This window comes from Melanerpes formicivorus, unplaced genomic scaffold (genome assembly GCF_026170545.1).
Source record: "Melanerpes formicivorus ecotype bairdi unplaced genomic scaffold, bMelFor1.0.p_v2 SCAF_36, whole genome shotgun sequence".
NCBI lineage: Eukaryota > Metazoa > Chordata > Aves > Piciformes > Picidae > Melanerpes > Melanerpes formicivorus.
In genome coordinates, this window is record NW_027142388.1 from 319,274 (window position 1) to 343,271 (window position 23,998).

Below are 23,998 nucleotides of genomic sequence, written 5' to 3' on the forward strand. Positions count from 1 at the left end.
CAGAGGAACTGATCCCTGGATTCCCCAGTGTGTGGATCTGACACTGTGTATTAGCAGCAGGCAAAATTGCAGGCTGGTCATTAATATTAACATAGATACTTTCTTCCATTTTCCCTGCTATGAAGAACAAAGATAGGATTAGGCTGTATTTTGTTTAATGAGGGGGATGTTGATTTAGTCCTGTGCTGTGTCAGTTCCCATTTACCTCAGCAGGGAAAACTGCAGCAGGAGCCAGTGAGGTGAAAAATCTCTCTGGAACGTAGGGCAGCAGCAATCACAGAACCACAGAATGTCAGGGATTGGAAGGGATGTCCAAAGATCATCTGGTCCAACCCCCCTGCCAGAGCAGCATCACCTAGAGCAGGTCATGCAGGAAGGCATCTGTCATGGCCTGGTGTCCCAAGCCAGCCCTGGGCATCAGGGACAGGCATAGCCCAAGTCCTTCAGTGGTGGCTGTCCATGTAATACAGCCCACATAAACCATCTTCCCCACCCTATGAGTCTCAACCACTTTTACAATGCAATCCATGATGCCAGGGGCCAGCCCATTGAACCAGTTTTGATGATTCAGGAGCAAATTGGTGGTCTGGTTGGAGACTTCTTTCATCTCAGCTCAGCCTGATCAGCATAGGTGGAGGTGTGATGTAACATCTCTGTAACAGTTACATCTTCAGAGCAATCTGTCCTGCAAAGCCACTGTAGATGAGCCTGCCTGGTCCAAGGTACTTAACAAGTGGAGTTGTCAAGTAAACCATGCCACTTGGGGAGATGGATGTCTGACACAGGGTAACTTCTGAACAAAGTGAAAGTATTTGTGTTTTGGTAGTGGTGAAAAGCACCTCTGAGTAGTGACCTGCTGAACAAACAGTTGAAAATACCCTGACAGGTGGGCTCACACAGCAACTTGTCTGATATGACTTTCCACAGACTGTTAAAACCATCCATCCCAACTTGTTCTCTGCTGTTCTTAAAGAGGCTAAATGCCAAGTCAGTAGAGCAAGTCTCCAATAAGAGGCAGGAAGGAGCAATTGCATGAGCTGCAAAGCCAATGCCCAGAAGCTGTAAAATACCTCTTAGTGAAAATGAAGGGGGCTTAGGCACTGCATGTGCACACAGATCTCACATGTGCAAAAGCCCAGGTACAGACAGGACTGTCTGATGTTACCAAATTGATGGCCTGAGTGTACCAACACTTCCCTGCTGCCTGTGGGGCACATGTGGGGGTCTATTACCAAAAGCTCCCACTTACATAAGAGCATTTCTAGTCCTTTTTTCCTGAAGGTATCACAGTATAACCAAGGCTGGAAGAGACCTCGAGGATCATCGAGTCCAACCTATCACCAATCTGCTGCAGAAATGACTGTAAATAGAAGCCCCCAGATGAGAGCGTGGAGGAGAATACCCTGGAGAACAAGCTGGAGCAGTTGAAGTGCAGCATTGAGGCAGAGGATGAGGAGGAGGATAAGGAGGATAACAACATGTGTATGACAACAAGAACAATGAGGACAAGGAGCAGAACAAATCTGCAGTGGTCCTCTCTGTGACTGAGTGGCTGAATCAGTGCCCATGTCCTGACAGAGCGTCCTGCCCGGTGCAAAGCCAGTGTAGCACCAGTGTCCCCACCCTGGTACCCAACCATTCCTGTCCAAAACCCTTCCAAAATGCTTAATAAGGCTTAAAACGAATAGAATAGAATAGAATAGAATAGAATAGAATAGAATAGAATAGAATAGAATAGAATAGAATAGAATAGAATAGAATAGAATAGAATAGAATAGAATAGAATAGAATAGAATAGAATAGAATAGAATAGAATAGGACAGGACCGGACCGGACCAGGTTGGAAGAGACCTTCAAAAATAAAATACAGCATCCTGAGATCTCCTTAAACCAAGAAGGAGAAAACACTAGGAACTCCAGAATGCATGGGAGCAAAGCATTAAAAGTGTGGGGGTGGGCAGAGGGAAGAGAATGTGAGGCCTAAGAAGTGTAAAGCCCTGGGGCACTGTGTCCTGCAGCAGGAATGCCCTGGCCAGCCTGCAGCACTCTGCTTTCAGCAGCCAGCAGTGTCTGCCTCCCCTTTCAGAATCTGTGTCAGCATCTTTGAGGTCAGTGCTGGCAATGTGGGCTGGAACAACACCACCTTTGCTTGGGGTGCCCTTGGGTGGCAACAGCTCTTTCCTGAAGCCTCACTGCGGGTTTTGAGTACTGCAGTTCCAGTCACGTTACCTGTGCTTGTAGTGGTGCCCCAGCCCCTGCTCCCCAGCGCTGCCTTAGCATTGTGCCTGCTGCTTGAACAAATGCAAAAACCCAGCAGAAGCCTCAGTATTGGGACCCTCTTGTTATTCTGGAAGGTCCTGAGGTTGAAATGCAAGGTGCCTTCTCCAAATATTCTTCACAGAAGCTCTTTTTATATATGTTTTTAAGCAGTTTAGTCTTTTGTGTGCAGATGAACACTTCATTTGGATCTGCCTTTGTCCTGCTCATGATCAACAGCCTGGCTGAATTTAAGCAGAACTGTCTTGACCTGATTTCAAAATACATTGAAGCCAGCAGATGTGGCTATCAGTGTGGCATAGAGACAAAAGGAGGAAAGACATGATTGCTCCTGATTTAAAAGGGATGGATTGCAGTCCAGGTCATCTTGGATCTAGCACTACATGGACCTCTAGCTGCTTAGCTGAGAAACCTGTGCTATAAGATTGCCCAGGGGTTAGGATAGGCAGAGGAGAGGAGAGGAGTAAGTGGAAAAACCCACTGCTCATTGTTCTGCCCTCCCCTTTTCATCCATTGAACAATTTGCAGTGACAGTGAAGATTAGAGCACAGCTCAAAATGAGGCAGAGGCACAGTGAGCCATTCCCAGAGGCCAAAGTAATGAATTACTTACAAAAGGAAGATTTCCATATATTTATTATTCAGGCCCCAGGTCAAATAAGAATATTTGCTTCTGAACTAAAATAGAAAGACTGAGTACAGATCTGTTTCTTGAATCTCTGAAAATAGGTCTATTGTAACTTTTGGGGGGAGGGAAGAGCAAGCTCATCTCACCCCTCTTCTGAGCTCTGTTTTGTCCCTATCACAGCTTCACTTTTCAGCCACAGCCTTTGCACACAAGCCTGCTCCTCAATCTCCAACCAAAACCAGCCACCTGCAAACATAAAAGCTGCAATAGTGAATCAAAGCAGCAGAGCCAAATAAAGCAACACATTACTGTTCATCTGGATCCAGAATATCTTACTAGAGATTGGTCACTCCACCTACAGCCTTATGGAGCTGCCTGATTGAGAAAGGGAGATACAAGGTAGAGAATCTTTCAGCTTGCAGTGAATGGCTGCAAAGCCCCTAGAACAGCAGAACCTTTGACAGGGAGGCACCTCCCTTCTCTAGAAATCAGTCTGCCTTCTTCTGCCCTCTTCATAGAGCTGCCCTCTCCAAGAATGCTGCCTCTGTCTGTTCCTAGAGCCCCAGCAGTCTCTGTTGTTTGCAGGGGGTGGGAGGAATAAGTGGTACGGCAGAGGGATGACTATGTTAATTCTTAACAGCACTGTTAATAGGACACAACCCCGTGCTGCAGTCCTGCTGGTTCCCAATGAGACAGCCTGTGCCACTTCAAACCATCCCCATACACCCATCCCTTATTACTTCATTCAAGGCTCTGCGTGTTCACACGTGTAACATGCATGTACAGCAGTGCTGGGACTTTGTTAAACCGGCAAGTGCTCCGTTTCTGTGTGTAAAATGTCTGGATGGAGCGGGCTCTGGGCCTGATTCTCTTTAGCCTTCCTGTGAGTCATTTCAAGTCAGGGCAGGGTGGGGACTTGTGCCCTCTGCAGCCTACGTGCATCCCATCACACAACACACGGCTCATCTCTCCGGCTGCCTCTCACCTCCGAATAGACACGCACCGTTTCCGTGCTAAGCAAAAAAGGTCACTTCTGCCGTTTCTGATAGAAAAATACCACGTGGATACGAGGATGCTGAGGCACCTCACTTTGAATGTAACCAAAAAAACGTTAGAGAATGATTAACATGCCAGCAGGTCAGATGCTTCTGCTTGCATCGCGCTAAAGCAATGCAGTTAAAATCCCCAAAGCATATATATGTTGCCTTTACTTATTATTTATTAGCCAGGGCTAATACTACAACTGCCAAGCTAGGGCCCGTCGCCCTCTTTGGCCCTGGTCCTGCCAAAGCCCCTGGGAGTGGAAGACATGAGAACCCAAAGGGTATGCCTGCACCGCTCACTGCTGCAGGACTCTATTCCAGGGGGGAACCTACAGCATACCCTCCAAAGCCGCTCACGGGCAGCAGGCGAACCAGCGAGTAACTGAGGCAAGGGCTGCAGAGTGGGGAGGCGCTGCCCCACCCCCCGCACGCTGCCCGCCGGGCGCGGCCCCTTTAAGCCCCGTGCGCTAAAAGCATCGCCGTCGCCGCCCTCCTCCATTCCGCCGCCGCCGCCAGCCGAGCCCGGCCGCACCGCTCCGCTTCCGCCGCCGGCCCCGCCGCCCCCCAGCGCCGCCGCCATGCCCATGTTCGCCATTCACACCAATGTCTGCAAGGACGCCGTGCCCGAAAGCCTGCTGGGCGACCTCACCCAGCAGCTGGCCAAGGCCACCGGCAAGCCCGCGCAGGTGAGGGCGGGCGGCGGGGCGGGGGGCCGCGGCCCGGCGGGAGCCTGCCGAGCGTGGGCGCGGGGTACGGCGGAAGGGCGCCGGGGCCGCGGGGAGGCCAGCACGGCGGGGCCGGGGCTGCGCCCGTTCCCTCGCCGGCTCCAGGGCCGGAGGGGCCGCGGGGAGGCCAGCACGGCGGGGCCGGGGCCGCGGGGAGGCCAGCACGATGGGGCCGGGGCTGCGCCCGTTCCCTCGCCGGCTCCAGGGGCGCCGGGGCCGCGGCCGCCGCGGGCAGCCTGTGCGGCACAACGTGGCCGGAGGCCCCGCTCCTCGCGGGGGAAGAGGCTGGGGCCGGCAAACCTCTGGCAAAGCCAAGTAGCAGACTCTGACCTGTCCGGGCTGCTTCCTCCCGCTTTTCCCAGGGGCGGGTATCGCCTCTCTTGGGCCGGACCGCTGCAACCTGAGCCTGATAAAGCAGAGCTGCGGACTCCCAGAGGCCCGGTGACTCAGTCGGTGATGTGAGGGTGTGAATTCTGGCACCCAAATACAATTTTAGGGCCGTTATCCATAGCTGTGTGCTCTTTGCCCCGTGGAGCAGCGATGCTGGTGCAGGCAGAAGTACTCACAAGGCCAACCTTGGCTCCTGAAGCCAAGAGCCAGGCTGAGGGGATCCCTGCAGCAGGCACTGCCCTGCCACCTGTGTGAGCTGCGCTGCCTTGGGCCCTTAATGCTTCTCCAGAGACCTGGGAGGGCACAGGGGACTGCCCTGGCAAGCAGCCTGCTCCTGCCCTGGGGCACAGCACAGAGCTGTAGCTGAAGCAGCTTTGCATCAGGAGAGGTGAGCTGCGCAGTAAGCCTTTGTTCTCCCGCAGTACATCGCTGTGCACATCATTCCTGATCAGATGATGTCCTTCGGGGGCTCCACCGACCCCTGTGCGCTCTGCAGCCTCTACAGCATCGGCAAGATCGGGGGGCAGCAGAACAAGAGTTACACCAAGCTCCTGTGTGATCTGATCTCCAAGCACTTGCATGTATCTGCAGACAGGTGAGGCTGGGGCAGGGTATTGAATTTTATTTGTCTGGCCCTTGGAAACTGTTTTGAGAAGTCTCTTTAAAGAAGCCAGGAGTTGGTCCACGTGTGTGATGAAACACAAAGTGACCACTTGCAGTGGTTTTGTACCTGGCCAAGAGCTGATGCCTACATCTTTCCCTTGAGAGGGCTTCCTTTTCTCAAGAGCAGCACTGACAAGTTACAGTGTCTCTTCTGCCTCTGAGGTCAGGCCTCATCCTCTGGTGATGGGCAGGTGAAAGCATAAGAAACAGGTTGGAGCTAAAAGGTGAAGTAGGAACCAGCAGGCTCTGAGCAGCTCCTTCCCAGGCTGCAGAGCCTGGGGAGAGTGTCAGGGAGCAGCAGTGAAGGATGTTAAGAGCCTGGTGCCATGACTGCTGTGGTTGGGAGGGCAAAGCACAGAGCTGGCCCTGAGGGCCTGCTTGGGTTTCATAAGGCTGGCTGCTGGACATGTGTGAGGGGCTGCAGCGCTCGGAGACAAAAGGGTTTGGCCTCTGGAAATTCTTGACAGGCTGCTAACCAACAACTGTCTGGTGCCTGGACAGACCCTGGCTGAAGAACACCTTGTTAGTTTTAGAAAGAAAACAAAGCCAAGTGCAGTTCCAGGAGGTGTGAGGAATATTGACTGTGCAGAGAGAGGCTCTACCAGAGAGGTTAGCTAGGTTTCACTACAAATGCAGCTTGACCTTCCTCCTGAGGAATGGGAAGCACTGCCCCCTGTGCTGCTGTCCTGTCTCACTTACAAAAATGAGCTAAGATGATCACTGTGTCTTCCTGTGCCTCTTCTGCAGGGTGTACATCAACTACTTCGACATGAACGCTGCCAACGTGGGCTGGAACGGCTCCACCTTTGCGTAGAGCTCTCCCCCCTGAAGATGCTGCTCCCGGACCTGCCCCATGCTGTCCCTTAGCAGAGACCACTGCACAAATGGCCCTGGGCTGCATTTTGTGCGCTGTCACAGATGGATGGCTTCTTTACTAGTGTGTTTAAATATTGCTGCTTCAACATTCCTCTGTTTTCTCTGTGTAGAAAACGAATAAAGATTTAGAAGTAAGCTGTCTGGTGTGGGCTTGGGCAGGCTGGGGATGGAGCTGGGCAGTTGGCAGCCTGGCAGCTTCACTCTGATCACTAAAGCAAACCAAAGGAACGCTTTGGGCTTGCCTCTGTTGCTCACACATGGTTTTTCACTGTGCACTTGGACTCAGTGGCAAGTACCTGACAGCAGTCCAGAGTGGATGGGTGGGTTGCTTGGTTTTCTTTACCTTGCTGAGCTCCAGAGGCTGTAGGTGCCTCCAGGGCTTCTTGTGGCTCAGCCTTACAGTATTTTTCTGACTGCTCCACAATGAATAGAATTAACCAGGTTGGGAAAGACCTTTTTGATCATTGAGTCCAACCTGTCACCCAGCACCATCTGATCAACTAAACCATGGCACCAAGTGCCCCATCCAGTTCCTTCCTAAACACCTCCAGTGATGCTGACTCCACCACCTCCCTGGGCAGCACATTGCTATGGCAAATAACTCTTTCTGTGAAGAACTTCTTCCTAATATGCAGCCTGAACCTCCCCTGGCACAGCTTGAGGTTGTGTCCTCTTGTTCTGGTGCTGGTTGCCTGGGAGAAGAGATCAACCCCCACCTGGCTACAACCTCCCTTCAGGTAGCTGTAGAGAGCAATGAGGTCTGACCTGAGCCTCCTCCAGGCTAAGCAACCCCAGCTCCCTCAGCCTCTCCTCACAGGGCTGTGCTCCAAACCCCTCCCCAGCTTTGTTGCCCTTCTCTGGACACCTTCCAGCAACTCAACATCTTTCCTAACCTGAGGAGCCCAGAACTGGACACAGGACTCAAGGTGTGGCCTCAGCAGTGCTGAGCACAGGGCAGGATGAGCTCCCTGCTCTTGCTGGCCACACTGTTCCTGATGCAGGCCAGGATGCCATTGGCCCTCTTGGCCCCCTGGGCACACTGCTGGCTCATGTTCAGCTGCTATCAACCAGCACCCCCAGGTCCCTCTCTGCCTGGCTGCTCCCAGCCACTCTGACCCCAGCCTGTAGCACTGCATGGGGTGGTTGAAGTCCTTGGGCCTGGTCTTTGAAGGAGGCCTTCTTCTAGGCGTGTGCCAGTTGTGCGGGGCTGAGCGTGGAGGGAGTGCTTTGGCTCCCTGAGGTGGAACGCTGCCATCCCCGCTGCTTGTGCAGGCTCCCTGCACACCCGGATGGTCCTCCAGGGCTGTGGGGTCTGTCCTGCGGGCAGCGGTGCTGTGGCAGGCCGCTGTGCTGGCTGCTGGAGTGTCCCTGGAGGGATGCTGTGATCTCCTGAAGCTCTGCCTTGGGTCTCGGGTGGGCGCTGGTGCGCGTTCCAGACCTCTGTCCCCTCGGCGTTTCCTCACCGCCGCCTTCCCGCCTCAGCCGCCCTGCCCTCAGAGCTCGCCTGGCGCCGCCCCTCCTCCAGCCGCCAGGCGGCGCCCGCCCGCCCCCGCGCATTCTGGAGCCTTCCCCGCTGCCCGGCGGGCTGGTGACGCCGGCTCCGTGACGTCATCTCCGTGCGCCCGCGCGGCCATGGCGCTGTTCTGCATCAATAGGTAGCCCCTGCCCTGCGCCGGCCTTGTGCTCGGGGCGGCTGTGCGAGCTGCCTCCCGGCGTCCTCCTGCGGCACAGGCTCGAACGGGGGTGCCCTGCCTGGAGGGGTCCGGTGTGTGCCTGAGGAAGTTTTGTTTGTGCTCTTGCAGGTACGGCGGGGAGGAAGAGGAGGAGAGCGAGGCGGAGGACCGCGCTCGGGTCTTGCTGGAGCGGCTACGCCAGCAGGCGAAGGCCCGGGAGCTGAGGAAGCAACAGGAGGCGCAGCCCGAGGAAGGAGAAGACGAGGAAGTGCCCGGAGAAACCGTCCGCCGGGAAGCGGGGCAGGGCCCCGGGGGGGAGCCCAGGCCAGGAGCGATAAAGAGGAAAGGGGAGAGCCAAGAGCAGGCCTGTGCGCAAAGACAGAAGCTAAAGAAACGACAGCAGCGCAGCCCTTCTGAAGAAAGGGAGGATGCGGAGGAGGCAGCAGATGGCAGCACTCCATCGAAGGAGAAACCAACCAGAAAAAAGTCAAAACGGCCTGAAGAGAGGACTGACGCAGGTAGTGGTAAACTGGGGTGGTTTAGGCTGACGGCTCTCCCCAGAAAGGCAGATGCAAGTTCTTTAAATAGCTTGCCAAATTGATCTGCTGGTTTGGTTTTCTCTGCTGGAATGTATTCCCAAAGTAGTTCCATTTTTTTTAAGGGGAAAACCTTGTAGGGCAAACTCCTAGGATCAATTGAGGGGAAGGGAAGGATGAAGGCATGCTGCCTCAGTCATCACCTGTCTCTGTAGCAACACAGAAATGTTTGGCTTTTGCACTTGGATTTAGGAAGAAAGGGAAGTCTGGAAGTTGTTGCTGAAGTCATGAAATGTTTCCTACATCCTTTTTCTGTAGCACTTTCTGACCTGTCGCTCTCTTATCCATGTTCCAGATCCTGAAGAGCACATCCAACAGCAGGGAGACAAAAGCAGCCGTAACAATAAGTCTTTTAAAAGGAAGAAGGGGGATGAGGAAACCGAGGGAACTGAAACAAGAGAGAGAGAGAAGAGTGAAAGGGCTGAAGAACATCAAAGCAGAAAGGAGGATCTGCCCTTGGCAGCATCCCAGGAGGAGGCAGAACATCCACGCTCCAGTTTGGTGGTGCTTGGGAACTATGTCATAAAGCCAGTGCAGAAGGTAACTGGTTTGAGTGGGGTTTGATGTTGCTGAGGAGGGAATATGCATCCCACCAGCTTATTTTATGTATGGTGTTGTTAGTTTGACAGCAGAAATGTTTTGTTGTTCCCCTTTCCTCCACCTCAGGTCCAGCCCTTTGTACCACAGTGGCTTGCTCAACCCAAGCTAGTGAAGAAACGTATCAGAGGTAACCTAATTCCACTTGGAGATGTCCAAGGAATCCATCCCTGGCTGCTGAAGAAGCTGCAAATGAATGGGATTGAGTCTTTTTTCCCAGGTACCTTGAAGAGTGCTTTTGTTTCTTTCTAAACTGACTCACACAGTTCCTGGAGCCTTGATGCAGTCAGTGAAGTGGAACACAGCATAGGAACAGATTTAGTGCATCACAGTGATTGCCACAGGTTTAACCCTTCATTTTCAAAGCTTTACCTAGGCTGAGCAACTGAAGTCTGTTAGCTAGCTGTTAAGTGGCACTCCACACAATCAGGTGGTTTGAAGCAGTAGCTCACAGCTGCCACAAGATCTGTAACTTGTGTCCTCCCATTCTCCTCCCTGATGCCATTGTGCTTTAGTTTCTTGCCTCCCACTCTCTCTGCTGCTCATCAGACCTCTCTGGAAACCAGTTCAACTCATAGAAAAACAGCAGGAAAGTAACCACTGTTGGTTTTCCACTATTTTACCAGCTTTGCAGGCAAGTGCAATAAATGCAAGCTCCTAAATCCATAGGAAGCACATCAGGTATAAGGCAAGGAGGCAATGGGAGAGGAGGGAAGGAGGTGGGGTCTTTGACATTCACTCAGTTATTTGGTCCAGCTGAGCCTGGATGCTTAAACTGTATCAGGCTCACAGGATATTAGGGGCTGGAAGTGACCTCTGGAGATCATTGAGTTCTGCCCCCCCTGCCAGAGCAGGACCATAGAATCAGCACAGGTCACACAGGAACACATCCAGATGGGGCTGGAAAGTCTCCAGAGAAGGAGACTCCACAACCTCTCTGGGCAGCCTGCTCCAGTGCTCTGTGACCCTCACAGTGAAGAAGTCCCTCCTCCTGTTGAGGTGGAACCTCCTGTGCTGGAGTTTCTCTCCATTGCCCCTTGTCCTGTCACAGAGTGCAGGTGAGCAGAGCCTGGCCCCTCCCTCTTGACCCCCAGCCCTCAGATATTGATAAACATTGATTAAATCCCCTCTCAGCCTTCTCCTCTCCAGACTAAGCACCCCCAGGGCTCATAGCACAGCTGTGGGAATACTCACTGTGTATCACTGCTTTCCTGGGTCCCATGGGTTTCGTGCAGTTCACTCTGGAGGTGATGTTTGTTTTCAGTTCAGGCAGAGGTGATCCCTGCTATTCTGCAGAGTGCCTCCAATGGGTACCTGCTGGGGCCGGGAGGATACCGCCCCAAGGACTTCTGCGTCTCAGCACCCACAGGCAGTGGCAAAACCCTGGCTTTTGTCATACCCATCGTGCAGGTGAGTTTACCTTCATGAAGTATCTGTAGGGACAGTGCTGGGGCTACTCTTTGTTCAAGCAACAATAGGCCAGAAAGCCAAGGAATTGGTGGATGCAAGGCAGAAAATCTTTGGCTCAGAGTTGCCTGAGGGAGCTGTGTGGTTCCCTTTCAGCTCAGCTTCTTCATGAGGAGTTGGGCAGATGGAGGGGAGTAGAGTACATGGGAGTCCCCTGTACTCAGCACTGGTTAGGCCACAGCTTGAGTCCTGTGTCCAGTCCTGGGCCCCTCAATTTAAGAAGGACATTGAGACACTCAGATGTGTCCAGAGAAGAGCAAGGAAGCTGGGCAGTGGTCTTGAGCACAGCCCTATGAGGAGAGGCTGAGGGAACTGGGGTTGCTTAGCCTGGACAAGAGGAGGCTCAGGGGAGACCTTCTTGCTCTCTACAACTACCTGGAGGGAGGTTGTAGCCAGGTGGGGGTTGGTCTCTTCTCCCAGGCAACCAGCACCAGGACAAGAGGACACAGTCTCAAGCTGCACCAGGGGAGGTTTAGGCTGGAGGTGAGGAAGAAGTTCTCCACAGAAAGAGAGATTGGCCATTGGGATGTGCTGCCCAGGGAGGTGGAGTCACCATCCCTTGAGGTGTTTAGGAAAAGACTGGCTGGGGTGCTTGGTGCCATGGTTTAGTTGATCAGATGGTGTTGGGTGATAGGTTGGACTTGATGGTCTCAAAGTTCTTTTCCAACCTGGTTCATTCTATTCCTAGAGTAGAAACAAAATTCTGTGTGGGTGTCTCAGGCCCATCTCTTGTCACTAGGTTAGAGACATGAGGGTGCATTTCTCATGCAGCAGGAGTTCCTGGTGCAGTTAGGGAGTGCCTTCTCTCCCAGCTCACTGTATTTGTGCCTGGGACAAGAAGGTGCCAGATTATCTCGACTTGCTGCCCCATCAGGCAAGGCTAGAGGGTACCATATTGTCCCAGCTCACTGCATTTGTAGTTAAAAGGAGGACAGAGTGTTGGTTGGGGCTGATACTGCAGTGCAGCCCAGGAGGGTCACTGCTTGGGGCCTACCTTGGCCTTTGTCTCGGCAGGTTCTGCTAGATCGAGTAGTTTGCCAAGTGCGAGCTCTGGCTGTTCTGCCCACCAAAGAACTGGCACAGCAGGTGAGTGGTTCTTCACCTCCTCTCTGAGCACAGCTGGGGTGTTGGAGGGGGAAAAGGACCTGGTGAGCAGAAGAATGAGTGTGAGCCAGCAATGTGCCCTTGTGGCCAAGAAGGCCAATGGCATCCTGGGGTGCATTAGAAGGGGTGTGGTGAGTAGGTCGAGAGAGGTTCTGTTCCCTCTCTGCTCTGCCCTGGTGAGACTGCACCTGGAATATTGTGTCCAGTTCTGGGCCTTTCAGGTCAGAAAGGACCTCAGGGAAATGTTTGAAGGAGTCCAGTCCAGAGCCACAAAGCTGCTGCAGGCAGTGGAACATCTCCCTGTGAGGCCAGGCTGAGGGAGCTGGGGCTTGGAGCAGAGCAGCCTGAAGGGTGTCCTCATTCCTGTTGATGTGCAGGGCTGGAGCCAGGCTGTGCTCAGGGATGTCCAAGGACAGCACAAGGAGGGGCACTGGGGGCAAGCTGGAGCAGAGGAGGTGCCAGGGGAACAAAAGGGAAAACTTTGTCACTGTGAAGGTGACAGAGTCCTGGAGCAGGCTGCCCAGAGAGGTTGTGGAGTTTCCTTTTCTGGAGCCTTTCCAGCCCTACCTGGACATGTTCCTGTGTGACCTGCTCTAGGTGATCTTGCTTTGGCTGGCAGGGGGTTGGACTGGATGATCTTTGGAGGTCCCTTCCAAGCCCTGGCATTCTCTGTGACCTGGGCTGAGGGAGAGGCTGGTGCAGCTGGTGCTTTGCTTGGCTGTTGTGTGGAGTAGCTTTGATGCTGTTAAGGTAAGAAGAACCATGCAGCAGGCTGTGTTGGGGGTAACAAAACTCTTCTCTCTGCAGGTGAGTAAAGTGTTCAACATCTACGCTGATGGGACAGGTCTGAAGGTTGCTTCGATTACTGGCCAGAAGCCTTTTGCAAAGGAGCAGGAGATGCTTGTCCAGAAAAAGTACGTGGAAGGGCTTCTGGAAAGCTTGAAGGAAATCTGTCCTGACTTAGCAGAGGTCAAAATACAGCCTGCTGCATCACACCAGCCTGGAATAATGGTTTCAGCAGTGGGTTTCTGTGCCAGGCACTGGTGGCCATGTGTTTTGCTAGGAGTTGATCTGCTGGAGGGTAGAGAGGCTCTGCAGAGGGACCTCGACAGGCTGGACAGATGGGCAGAGTCCAAGGGCATGAGATTGAACACATCCAAGTGCCAGGTTCTGCACATTGGCCACAACAACCCCATGCAGAGCTACAGGCTGGGGTCAGAGTGGCTGAGAGCAGCCAGGCAGAAAGGGACCTGGGGGTACTGGGTGATAGTAGGCTGAACATGAGCCAGCAGTGTGCCCAGGCAGCGAAGAGGGCCAATGGCATCCTGGCCTGCATCAGGAGCAGTGTGGCCAGCAGGAGCAGGGAAGTCATTCTGCCCCTGTACACTGCACTGGTTAGGCCACACCTCGAGTCCTGTGTCCAGTTCTGGGCCCCTCAATTTAGGAAGGAGGTTGACTTGCTGGAACGAGTCCAGAGAAGGGCAACAAAGTTGGTGAGGGGTTTGGAACACAGCCCTGTGAGGAGAGGCTGAGGGAGCTGGGGCTGCTTAGCCTGGAGAAGAGGAGACTCAGGGGTGACCTTATTGCTCTCTACAACTACCTGAAGGGAGGTTGTAGACAGGCGGATGATGGTCTCTTCTCCCAGGCAGCCAGTACCAGAACAAGAGGACACAGTCTCAGGCTGCACCAGGGGAGGTTTAGGTTGGATATTAGGAAGAAGTTCTATACAGAGAGAGTGATTGCCCATTGGAACGGGCTGCCTGGGGAGGTGGTGGAGTCACCATCGCTGGAGGTGTTCAGGAGGAGACTTGCTGGGGTGCTTGGTGCCATGGGTTAGCTGTTTGGGTGGGTTGGATTGGTTGATGGGTTGGACGCGATGATCTTGAAGGTCTCTTCCAACCTGGTTTGGTTTATTCTATTCTTATTTTTTGGGGTTCCTCACCTGCTGAGTAGGATGCAAACATGTACCTTAGAGCCACAGGTACAAATGAGTGTGACAGGATTGTGTTGCAGTTTAGAGCAGTGAAGATGAGCTTGCTTTGTTTCCAGTGAGGAGTTAGGGTCCAGCACAGATCATGATTTGTTTCCAGTGAGGGGTTGGTATCCAGCACTCATTTCCTCTTCTCTTTAAGTCTCTGGCAAGTACAAACTCAGAGTAAAGCCTTACCAGGGTAAATTATCAGGCCATAGTGGGCTTAGTGATCCTGAGGGTCTTTTCCCACCTGAGTGTTTCTGTGATTCAGATCATGCTTTGTTTCCATGAGGGTGTAGTGTCCGGCTCAGCCCTTGCATGCTCCCCAAAGTCAGGTGCCTGCTTGAATTGTCCTGTTGCTCAGTTAATTGGACAGCAGGGAAATCTCCATCCCTGCTGAGCAGGGATCTCTGTTGCCAGGCTTTCTGGGGTGGGGAGAAACTCCCTGATGGGCTGTTTGTTCTTTCAGAGTGACAGGTTACTGCAGCCTGGCTGATATCATTGTGGCTACACCTGGGCGGCTCACAGACCACATCAACCAGACCCAGGGGTTCAGCCTGGCACACCTACGCTTCCTGGTGAGTCCACTCCACACCTCTGTATCTCCCTCTGAGTGCAGGCTCTGTGACAGCTTTGTTGGGGCTTTTTTGTTTCGTTTTTCCCCCTGGTTTATTCTTGACTGGTACTTGAAATGGATCTCTGTTGGAGCTGGTGAGCAGGCCTGGTCTGCAGTCCAGGTTGCTCAGGCAGTGGTCTCTAGATGAGATTCACAGATTGCTTGGAAGGGACCTTAAAGCTCATCCAGTGCAAACAGCCTACCATGGGCAGGGACACCTCTCACCAGCCCAGATTACTCCAGGCCTCATTCAGCTTGGCCTTGAACACCTCCAGGGAGGAGCAGCCTTAAGATTCTGTTCCAGCTCATGACACACAAGCATCCACCCACTTCCTCCTCTCTTTTGGTCTCTTGCAAGCACAAACTCCAGAGTAAAGCCTTATCAGGGTAAATGGTCAGATCACAGTGGACTGCTGTGGGGGAGTCTGTGCAGAGACTTAGTTCCATCTTCTTTGGGATACAGAGAATTTTATCTCTCATTTGGAGGTGTGGATTGAATTTAACTTGGGTGTAGTTTGAATATCAGGCTGGCTACTGAGTCACTTAAAAGCAAAATCGCACTTTTGGGTTAGAAACTTCTTACCCCATTTGCTTTTGATAATATTCCAAAGGGAAAATAGAAGTTGCCTAATGCTAGACTGTGTTGAAGAAGTAGTGGCTTTTATCTTTGTGCATTCAGGTCATAGATGAAGCTGACAGGATGATTGATAGTATGCACCAGAACTTCCTGAACCAAATTGTCAAAGCTGTGTTCCAGGCAGGAAATGGCTCTGGCTCCAACATGATTTTTCAGAGGACCAAACCAGGGCCTCTAACAGCAGCCAGGTGAGTCAGCAATGGTACAGACACCAGCATGTAGCTGTCACTGTGCTGCCTCACAGGACTCTCACAGGCACTCCCAAAGCTTGCTTGCTCTAGAGTTGTCTGCCAAAGCAAGGAGATGCTTTCTCAAAGCTTGAAAAAAGCAGGCAGTGAATGGCTGAGGATGTCTCTTAGTCTAAGCCTAAGTATTCTATTCTCCAAGCTCTGCTCAAGGAGACTAAAGGAGCACCAAAAAAATGCACAGAGATTGCACATCTGTGAGTGCTTTGCACAGTGACTGCAGTAATGCCCTCTGACAAGCTGAGTGATGATGGATTTGAAGGAAAAGTCTTGGAACTCACTATCTGCAGCTGCTGGTTTTATACAGCATGGTAGAAATACATCAGCAACACTGGTGATCAAGGAAGAAAGCAACTAGGGTGAGGACACAGGTAGCTGGGGTGCAGGGATGTGTGATGGGGTAACAGATGTGGGTTGTGCAGTTGGCTGAGAGCATTGTTCAGCCCTGACTGTGAGCTCCACCATAAAATGGGAGGAAAAGAACCTACAGGGAAGGTCCAGGGCAGGAAAAGGATGTCAAAAAGAGTTAATTGCTTTCCTCATAACGTCATCTGAAAGCACTTGTGGAGGAATTGCTTTGCCCCATCTTCAACACTCAGTTTCCCTGCGCTCTGTTCCAGCTGCTGCCCTCCTCAGACGCCCTTACAGAAGCTGCTGTTTTCAGCCACCCTCACCCAGGACCCAGAGAAACTGCAGCAGCTGGACTTATTCCAGCCTTGCCTCTTCACATCTGTCTACTCTGAGCAAAACACCCTTGGAGATGGAGCAGGGACTGACCAGGATTCCAAATACACAATCCCGGAGGAGCTGCTGGTAGGCCATGGATTCCCTTAGGAAAAATGTGCTTGGAAATGTGTGGAGCTCTGGAGTATCTACTGATGTTTGCAGCCTGCTAACAGGCATGTCTTCCTTAGGGTTCCTTGTGCTGGGCAGTGGTGGCCTTGGGATTGTGGGTGACCCAGAGAGCTCTACCTTTGTGCATTTGTTTTCTCATTCATTAAGGTTCATTTGGTTAAGACTGGATTATTTGGTTTTAATTAAATTCTCTTTGTGCAGAATTAAGTTTCCCAGCAATGGGGAGTTGGAGATAGGAAGTAGTAATGATGTAGTAGCATCTAGGTCATCCAGTCCAACCCCCCTGCACTCAGCAGGGGCATCCTTCACTAGAGCTCAGAGCCTTGTCCAGCCTCACCTTGAATATCTCCAGAAGTGTGGCCTCAACCACCTCCCTGGGCAACCTGTTGCAGTGCTCCACCACCCTCATGGTGGATAACTTGTTCCTCACATCCAATCTAAATCTGTTCTTTCATTTTCAGACCACTGCCCCTTGTCCTGTTCCTTCAGGCCTTTGCAAACAGTCCCTCTGCAGCCTTCTTGTAGTGCCCTCAGGTCACTCTGTAGACCAGGAGGCAGTGCGCATTCTCACTTGCTGTGGGAACTCGCCTCCTATCTCCACCTTGTCTTGTATCCTCCCAGCCTGTAACTGTGACTTACTCTGCTCTAGTGGTCCCACTCTGGCAGGGAGCTTGGACTGGATGATCTTTCAAGGTCCTTTCCAACCCCCAACATTCTTGATTCTAAAGGGTGTGGCATTGGAGGAGGTTCTTCACCATGAGAGTGGTGAAGCCCTGGAATAGATTGTCCAGGGAGGTGGTCAAGGCCCCGTCCCTAGAGGTGTTTAAGCCCAGGCTGGACAAGGCTCTGGCCAGCCTGATGTAGTGTGGGGTGTCCCTGCCTATTGCAGGGGGGCTGGAACTAGATGATCCTTGTGGTCCCTTCCACCCCTGACTGATTCTATGATACTATTGTGGGTTCTGATTTTGCTGCTCTTAGTCAGTTGTAAAACTTCCAAGCCTTTGTAGGTCACAGGTAGTGGGTTTCAGAGCAGACAGGTTTGGCAAGGAGTTTTTCCCCTCTGAACTTCTCCCCTGTTGGCTGCAGCAATGTTATGTGCCTTGTGAGCTGAACTCCAAGCCTTTGATCCTCTTGCATTTCATGCTGACAAAGCAATTCACCCGAGTGCTGTGCTTTACCAACTCCAGGGAAGCCTCTCACAGGTGAGTATATCCCTGAGGTCACTGTAGTAGTTAGCTGTCAAGTAGTAGTGCTAGGGAGGTAATTCAGTGGCTGCTTCTCTCCCATTTACCTACAGATTGTTCCTGCTGGTTCAAGCCTTTGGTGGAATCCCTGTAGCTGAATTTTCTTCTCGGTTGTCTCCAAGTGAGAGGCACAGAACCATCAAGGAGTTTGAACAAGGGAAAATACAACTGTGAGCATCTTAAATGAGTTTCCTGTTTGTCTTCCCTGTTGTAGGGTTAGAAGGGAAAGGCCGGGCCTTCTCCTCCCCCCGGAAAGGGAAGGAAAAAAACCTCACAGCTGAATTAGCAAAGTAGTGGGTGCTGTATGTTTACAAAGCAATATAAGATATGCAGGGGAATATACAGAATTTACAATATTTACAATATATACAATAAAGTAGCACAGAAATTAGAGTTCCCCCCCTCTGCTGAGGGGCTTCCCCACCTCTGCTCCCCCTTCTCTCCCCCTTTCCCCAGAGAGGGTTAGAAAGAGAGAAAAGAGGGGGAAAAAAAATTAAAAGCAGTTATGTGTTAATTGGAAAGCAGTTAATACAGGCCTTGCAGTTTATCAGTTTCAAGGTCAAGCCTGGCCGAAAGCCCAGAACGCTGTGAGCTGCAAAGGGGGAAAAGCAAGACTGAGGAAAAAGTGCAGGAATGCCCAGGATTCTCTGCTGCACTCCCAGTTCAAAAGGTGCTTCCCCCCAACCTACCAATGAAATTAGTTTAGATCCGTCTTTCGTTTACAAACATCCGACCACAATATGCCCTTTCTTAAGGGGACAGCCTCAAACGGTCACAGTCCACCCCTTCTGAACAACTTCATTGGCTGTTCATACTGTCCATCCAATCCTCAAACGGTGACAGTCCACCCCTTCTAAACAATTTCATTGGCTGTTCATACTGTCCATCCAATCCTCAAACGGTGACAGTCCACCCCTGCTGAACAATTTCATTGGCTGTTCATACTGTCCATCCAATCCTCAAACGGTGACAGTCCACCCCTTCTGAACAATTTCATTGGCTGTTCATACTGTCCATCCAATCCTCAAACGGTGACAGTCCACCCCTTCTAAACAATTTCATTGGCTGTTCATACTGTCCATCCAATCCTCAAACGGTCACATTCCCACATAGACTGTTTCTAGTGTGAAAAGTTAGGTAGAACCAAGAACTCAGTTAAATGGAGTTCTCTTCTGCATTCACAGTGGGTGTGAGACTTGGGGTGGTGACTTGCCTTGTTTACCCCAGCTGTGATTTGGCTTGTTCCAGTCCAGCTGTGATTGTGATGTCTCTGGTTTATTTCATAACAAGCAGTAAATGGAACTGCTTGGTCATGTAACTGCCCAAGACGTGCAGTTTCTTAGGCTTAATGTGTGTGCTTAGCACCTGGTGCTTGCTGCAAGGACATGATCCCAGTGCTAGAATTGGAGATTGAGACTGGAGATGAGGAAGAAATTGTTGACAGTGAGGGTGGAGAGATACTGGAACAGGTTGCCCAGGGAGGCTCTGGCTGCCTTCTCCCTGTAGGTGTTCAAGGCCAGGCTGAATGAGGCCTTCAGCAACCTGGGCTGGTGGGAGGTGTCCCTGCCCATAGCAGGAGGCTTGGAACTGGGTAAGATCCTCTCCAACCCAACCCAATCTCTCACCATGGAGATGCTCAGTAACTTTTCAAGCACAGCAGTTGGTGCCAAGCCTGTGGTGATGCGGTGTTGTCGTGCCCAGAGGTGAGAGAGAGGCTGGCTGCCCGCTCTGCACAGGGATTAGCAAGAGTTGTGCTGTGTTCACTTGGGTGTGTGGTGCAAGAACTGGCACCTGAGTGTGACTCCATGCTTTCCCAACCAGGCTGATCAGCACAGACGCCATGGCACGAGGGATTGACGTGAAGCAAGTGAATTACGTCATCAACTACGACGCGCCGCAGTTCATCAGGAACTACGTTCACCGGTGAGGCTGCCAGCAGCCACGGGAAGATGGCTCAGCTTGGCTTCCTTGGAAGCATGCAGCAAGACTGACATGTGCATAGAAAGGATCTTGGTTAGCTTTGGATTTCTGAGGGTTTACTTCAATATGTAAATAGCATTGCAATCAAATTAAGTCCTTAGCGTGACCAGAGCAATGTCCGAGTGGAGGCCAGTGACAAGTGGAGTCCCTCAGGGATCAGCACCGCAACCAGTCTGGGTTAATATCTTTGTTGGTGCCATGGACAGCGGCATTGAGGTTCCCTCAGCACCAAGCTGGGTGGTGCAGCTCACAGGCTGGAGGGAAGGGATCCATCCAGAGGGACCTGGACAGGCTGCAGAGCTGGGCCCAAGCCAACTTCATGTGGTTCAACAAGACCAAGTGCAAGGTCCTGCAGCTGGGTCAGGGCAATCTCAAGCATCAATACAGGCTGGGCAGGGACTGGCTTGAGAGCAGCCCTGAAGAGAAGGACTTGGGGGTGCTGATGGATGAGAAGCTCAACATGAGCCCCCAGTGAGCACTTGCAGCCCAGAAAGCCAACCAGATCCTGGGCTGCATCAAGAGAAGTGTGGCCAGCAGGTCAAGGGAGGTGATTCTCCCCCTCCACTCTGGTGAGACTCCACCTGGAGCACTGTGTCCAGATCTGGAGCCTCTTACAAAGAGGATATGGACATGTCACCTAGGTAAATATTTAATGCAAAAATTATATTCATGCCTTTCTTAAAGGCACAGCCTCAGATGGTCACAACATGCTGGAAGGTGTCCAGAGAAGGACCATGAGGATGAGCAGAGGGCTGGAGCTCTTCTGCTATGGAGACAGACGGAGAGTTAGGGTTGTTCAGTCTGGAGAAGAGAAGGCTCTGAGGAGACCTTATTGTGGCCTTCCAGTATCTGAAGGGGGCTACAAGAAAGCTGGGGAGGGACTTTTTAGGGTGTCAGGAAGGGATAGGACTAGGGGGAATGGAGCAAAACTAGAAATGGGTAGATTCAGATTGGATGTTAGGAAGAAGTTCTTCCCCATGAGGGTGGTGAGAGACTGGCACAGGTTGCCCAGGGAGGTGGTGGAAGCCTCATCCCTGGCAGCTTTTAAGGCCAGGCTGGATGTGGCTCTGAGCAATCTGATCTATTGTAAGGTGTCCCTGCCCATGGCAGCGGGGTTGGAGCTGGATGACCTTTGAGGTCCCTTCCAACCCTGACAATTCTGTGATTCTATGATATTGGAGCAGCATGAACACCCTGATAGAAGGTGTTCTACAGGAGCCAGGAATGCTGTCACAGAGTGCTGGCTTTCTAGATTGTCAGAAACCCACAATGACTCCGCAGCTGTGAAGGAGCCATGGAAATGCTCATGCTCTGTAGCACATGGCTGGTCAAAAAACACTGGGAGCACACTTGGTTAAATCTGGAGACTTTCAGAACCAGGCTCTTGGAGCTGGTACTGACAGTGGCTGTGTGGCTTGACTGACTTGATGCTGCTGTTTCTGTTTCAGAGTGGGAAGAACAGCTCGTGCAGGAAGAGTGGGTGTTGCTGTCAGCTTGGTCCTTAGAATCCAGGTATGGCATGGGTGAGGGGATTCATTGGATAAGGAGGCACACAGGGGGGCAGAAGGAAGATAAAATTCCTGCTACTTCCTGCCTTCTCCAGGCAGCTGAGCTTTGCACTTGGAAATTTTGCTGCACTCCCTGCGGTGGGATGAAGTTTCCCCCAGCATGAACTTTAGCCAGACTAGCTCAGTTAGAAGCAAATGAAGCTGTATTTACAAGCAGAAGCTACACTCTACAATGGAATGCAATGAGCATGTACAAAATATTCAGGAGTTACATTATACAGATATTTACAATTAGCAAATAAGAAGGAAAGCCCCCCGTGGTCCAGGGACCAGGGAAGCTGCTCCACTGCTCCCCCCAAGCCTCCTCTCCTCCCCCTGTACCTGAGAGAAAGAGGTTGAGAGAGGAGTGTTAGTCTTACCTCAAAGGCCAGGCAGAAACACAACAAGGCAAAGCAAACAGACAAGGTCAGAAGAGAGAAGGAATGGGAATGGAAGTGAAATGTGGAGAGTTGCTGTGACACAGCTCCTTTTACCCCAGACGTTTCTCCGGTGAATTTGTTTAAAACAATCTTTTGTTTCCCTTTTTACCCCCAGCAGTGATTGATTTCTATTTTTCTGCTCAAAAATCTGCAGCCTAACCCCACCACATTCCCTCACTAGGCAGTGCTTCCCCAAAGCTGCTCATTTTGCAGCTGATCAGCAGGGGGGTGTCTGATCCCCTCTGGCTGTTCTGTCACACAGGAGCGAAGGTTTCTGCAGATGCTGAGGGATGCTGGCATCCAGGACATCCAGAAGCAACCAGTGAAGGGCAATTCCTTAAAGCCATTGGTGCAGCAATATGAGGAAGCCCTCTGTGAGCTTGAGAAGACAATCAAGGTAATTGAAATGGGGAACAAAAGAAAGAGACCAAACTGTAACTCACAGTTTATTGCAGCTCATGACTAGCAGGACTAGTGCCCAGGAGCCTTTCCTTTAAGGGATTTCCATTTTGAAGTCATAGTTGAAGTGTTCAGGAAGGGTGGGGGAGGGGAGAAAGAGGTTTTAATTTAAAAGAAAGGTAGGTGGCATCTCTGGAGATTTTCAGGACCTGTGGACATGGCTCTCAGGGAGGTGGCTTAGTGGTGGGCTTGGCAGCATTGGGCTTATGGTTGGACTTTGCCAACCTAAACGATTCTGCGACTTGTGACGTTTCCCTTTCTGTTCTGCCTTTACCTCTGGCAGCTGCCCAGAGGCAGTCATAGCACACAGGATAAATCACTGTCATTACAGCGTTTCAAGGCTGTATTTTATGGGCATGCTGACTTAGAAGCTGGGTGTTCCAAGCCAGGAAAGCATTTCCTGCAGGCCCCCCTCTCTACAGCAGTGGGAAGGCAGAGAGCCCTCAGACAAAAGCAGGGTACCCAGATCGGGGATCCATCATAGGCTTTCCTATGTGATTGGGGCAAGGGTTCTGCTAATCTGAGGGTGCCTGATGCACATCTTCCCTTGAAAAATGGTGGGTTTGAGTTGTAGAGTGGGACTGTTTGAGAACTGGGGCAGAAGGGAGTGTGAAATTGTCCCCAGAGTCCCTTGAGACAGGAAGGGACATCCTCAGTCACCTTCTGCCTCCGTTTTGAACAGAAAGAGCGAGCGCAGAAACGAGCCTGAAGGAAAGGAGGCTGAGAAGTTGTTTGGTGGCTCTGAAGCTGCTGAGGTCATGGACTCCTACCCAGCACAGAAGCAGTCCATGAAGAGACTTGAGTGGTTGCTTCCTCGACCTTATATTCAAGTCAGCAATTATGGGCTGCATTTCCCTTTCAAGGACCCTGCAGGCAGAGTTCAGGTACTGCTTACAAACAAGACAAAAGAAGAAAGAAAAGTGTTGAGATCCTGTTACCTGGAAGAGAACTTTGCATCCTATCCCACTGCCATGGAAAGCTAACAGCAGTGATGAGGGGAGCCACAACACAGCTCTTGAGTGGGGGCCTGATGGAGCTGCTGGTCTCCAAGGGTCAGGGCCTGATGGAGCTGCTGTGCTCTTCTTGCCTCTGGACATGGCCAGCTCCTGGTTCAGGCTTGCTGCACAAGCAGCTGTCTCTGCAAATGCATAAAGATGTTCAGTGCCTCTGCCATGTCTGGAGAGCTGCTGGAGGCTCCAGTGACTGCAACTCTTTATGTTTTTATAACAATGTCTAAGGAAGACTCCTGGTTACAGGGATGGAGATGGTGTTGAAAGCCTCTTTCACTTCGCACTCCTGTGCCTTTCTTGTCATTTCCTTGCCTACCTTGTTGCCTCCCACCATTCAGTGCCAGCAGGAAACAGTTCATTCATAAATCAGAATAATGGTACAACAGCATTAGCAGAGCATTACTGGAGCAAAGTGGAGGGCTGGGTGTCTGGGAGGGCTGGGTGTCAGGAAGGGTGGGTGCACCTTGTAAATCTAGGAGCTGAGTGGGGCTGGTTTAGAGCAGTGAAGCAGGAGGTTGTCTCCTGCTCTGTGACTACCCCTGAGGGCCCCTTCAGTTTAAGAGGGACATTGAGACACTTGAACGTGTCCAGAGAAGGGCAACAAGGCTGGGGAGAGGCCTTGAGCACAGCCCTGTGAGGAGAGGCTGAGGGAGCTGTGGTTGTTTAGCCTGGAGAAGAGGAGGCTCAGGGGTGACCTCATTGCCCTCTACAACTACCTGAAAGGTGGCTGTAGCCAGGAAGGGGTTGGTCTCTTCTCCCAGGCAACCAGCAGCAGAACAAGGGGACACAGTCTCAAGCTGCGCCAGGGGAAGTTTCGGCTTGAGGTGAGGAGAAAGTTCTTCACTGAGAGAGTTGTTAGCCATTGGAATGTGCTGCCCAGGGAGGTGGTGGAGTCACCATCCCTGGAGGTGTTCAAGAGGAGATTGGACGTGGCACTTGGTGCCATGGTCTAGTC

At 51.8% G+C, this 23,998-nt stretch overlaps 2 protein-coding genes across 3 annotated transcripts; both read left to right on the forward strand.

Moving 5' to 3' along the window:
* Positions 1 to 4,431: 4,431 nt before the first annotated feature.
* Positions 4,432 to 6,736, forward strand: MIF (macrophage migration inhibitory factor). The gene is made up of 3 exons (XM_068157104.1): positions 4,432 to 4,633; positions 5,485 to 5,657; positions 6,473 to 6,736. The coding sequence occupies exons 1-3, from the start codon at positions 4,526 to 4,528 to the stop codon at positions 6,537 to 6,539; spliced, it is 348 nt and encodes a 115-aa protein (XP_068013205.1). The 5' UTR covers positions 4,432 to 4,525; the 3' UTR covers positions 6,540 to 6,736.
* Positions 6,737 to 8,213: 1,477 nt separating this feature from the next.
* DDX51 (DEAD-box helicase 51) lies at positions 8,214 to 23,464 on the forward strand. 2 transcript variants are annotated; one of them, XM_068157140.1, is made up of 16 exons: positions 8,214 to 8,256; positions 8,404 to 8,795; positions 9,166 to 9,410; positions 9,537 to 9,687; positions 10,732 to 10,877; positions 11,949 to 12,020; positions 12,846 to 12,952; positions 14,480 to 14,588; positions 15,306 to 15,451; positions 16,129 to 16,321; positions 17,450 to 17,565; positions 17,661 to 17,777; positions 19,429 to 19,530; positions 21,036 to 21,099; positions 21,837 to 21,971; positions 22,716 to 23,464. In XM_068157140.1, exons 1-16 carry the CDS (start codon positions 8,234 to 8,236, stop codon positions 22,740 to 22,742), a joined length of 2,145 nt encoding a protein of 714 aa, XP_068013241.1. In that variant the 5' UTR covers positions 8,214 to 8,233; the 3' UTR covers positions 22,743 to 23,464. The 2 variants fall into 2 exon arrangements, with proteins under 2 accessions (XP_068013241.1, XP_068013242.1); XM_068157141.1 differs by having other exon boundaries at positions 8,404 to 8,792; positions 22,716 to 23,463.
* The last annotated feature ends 534 nt before the right edge of the window (positions 23,465 to 23,998 follow it).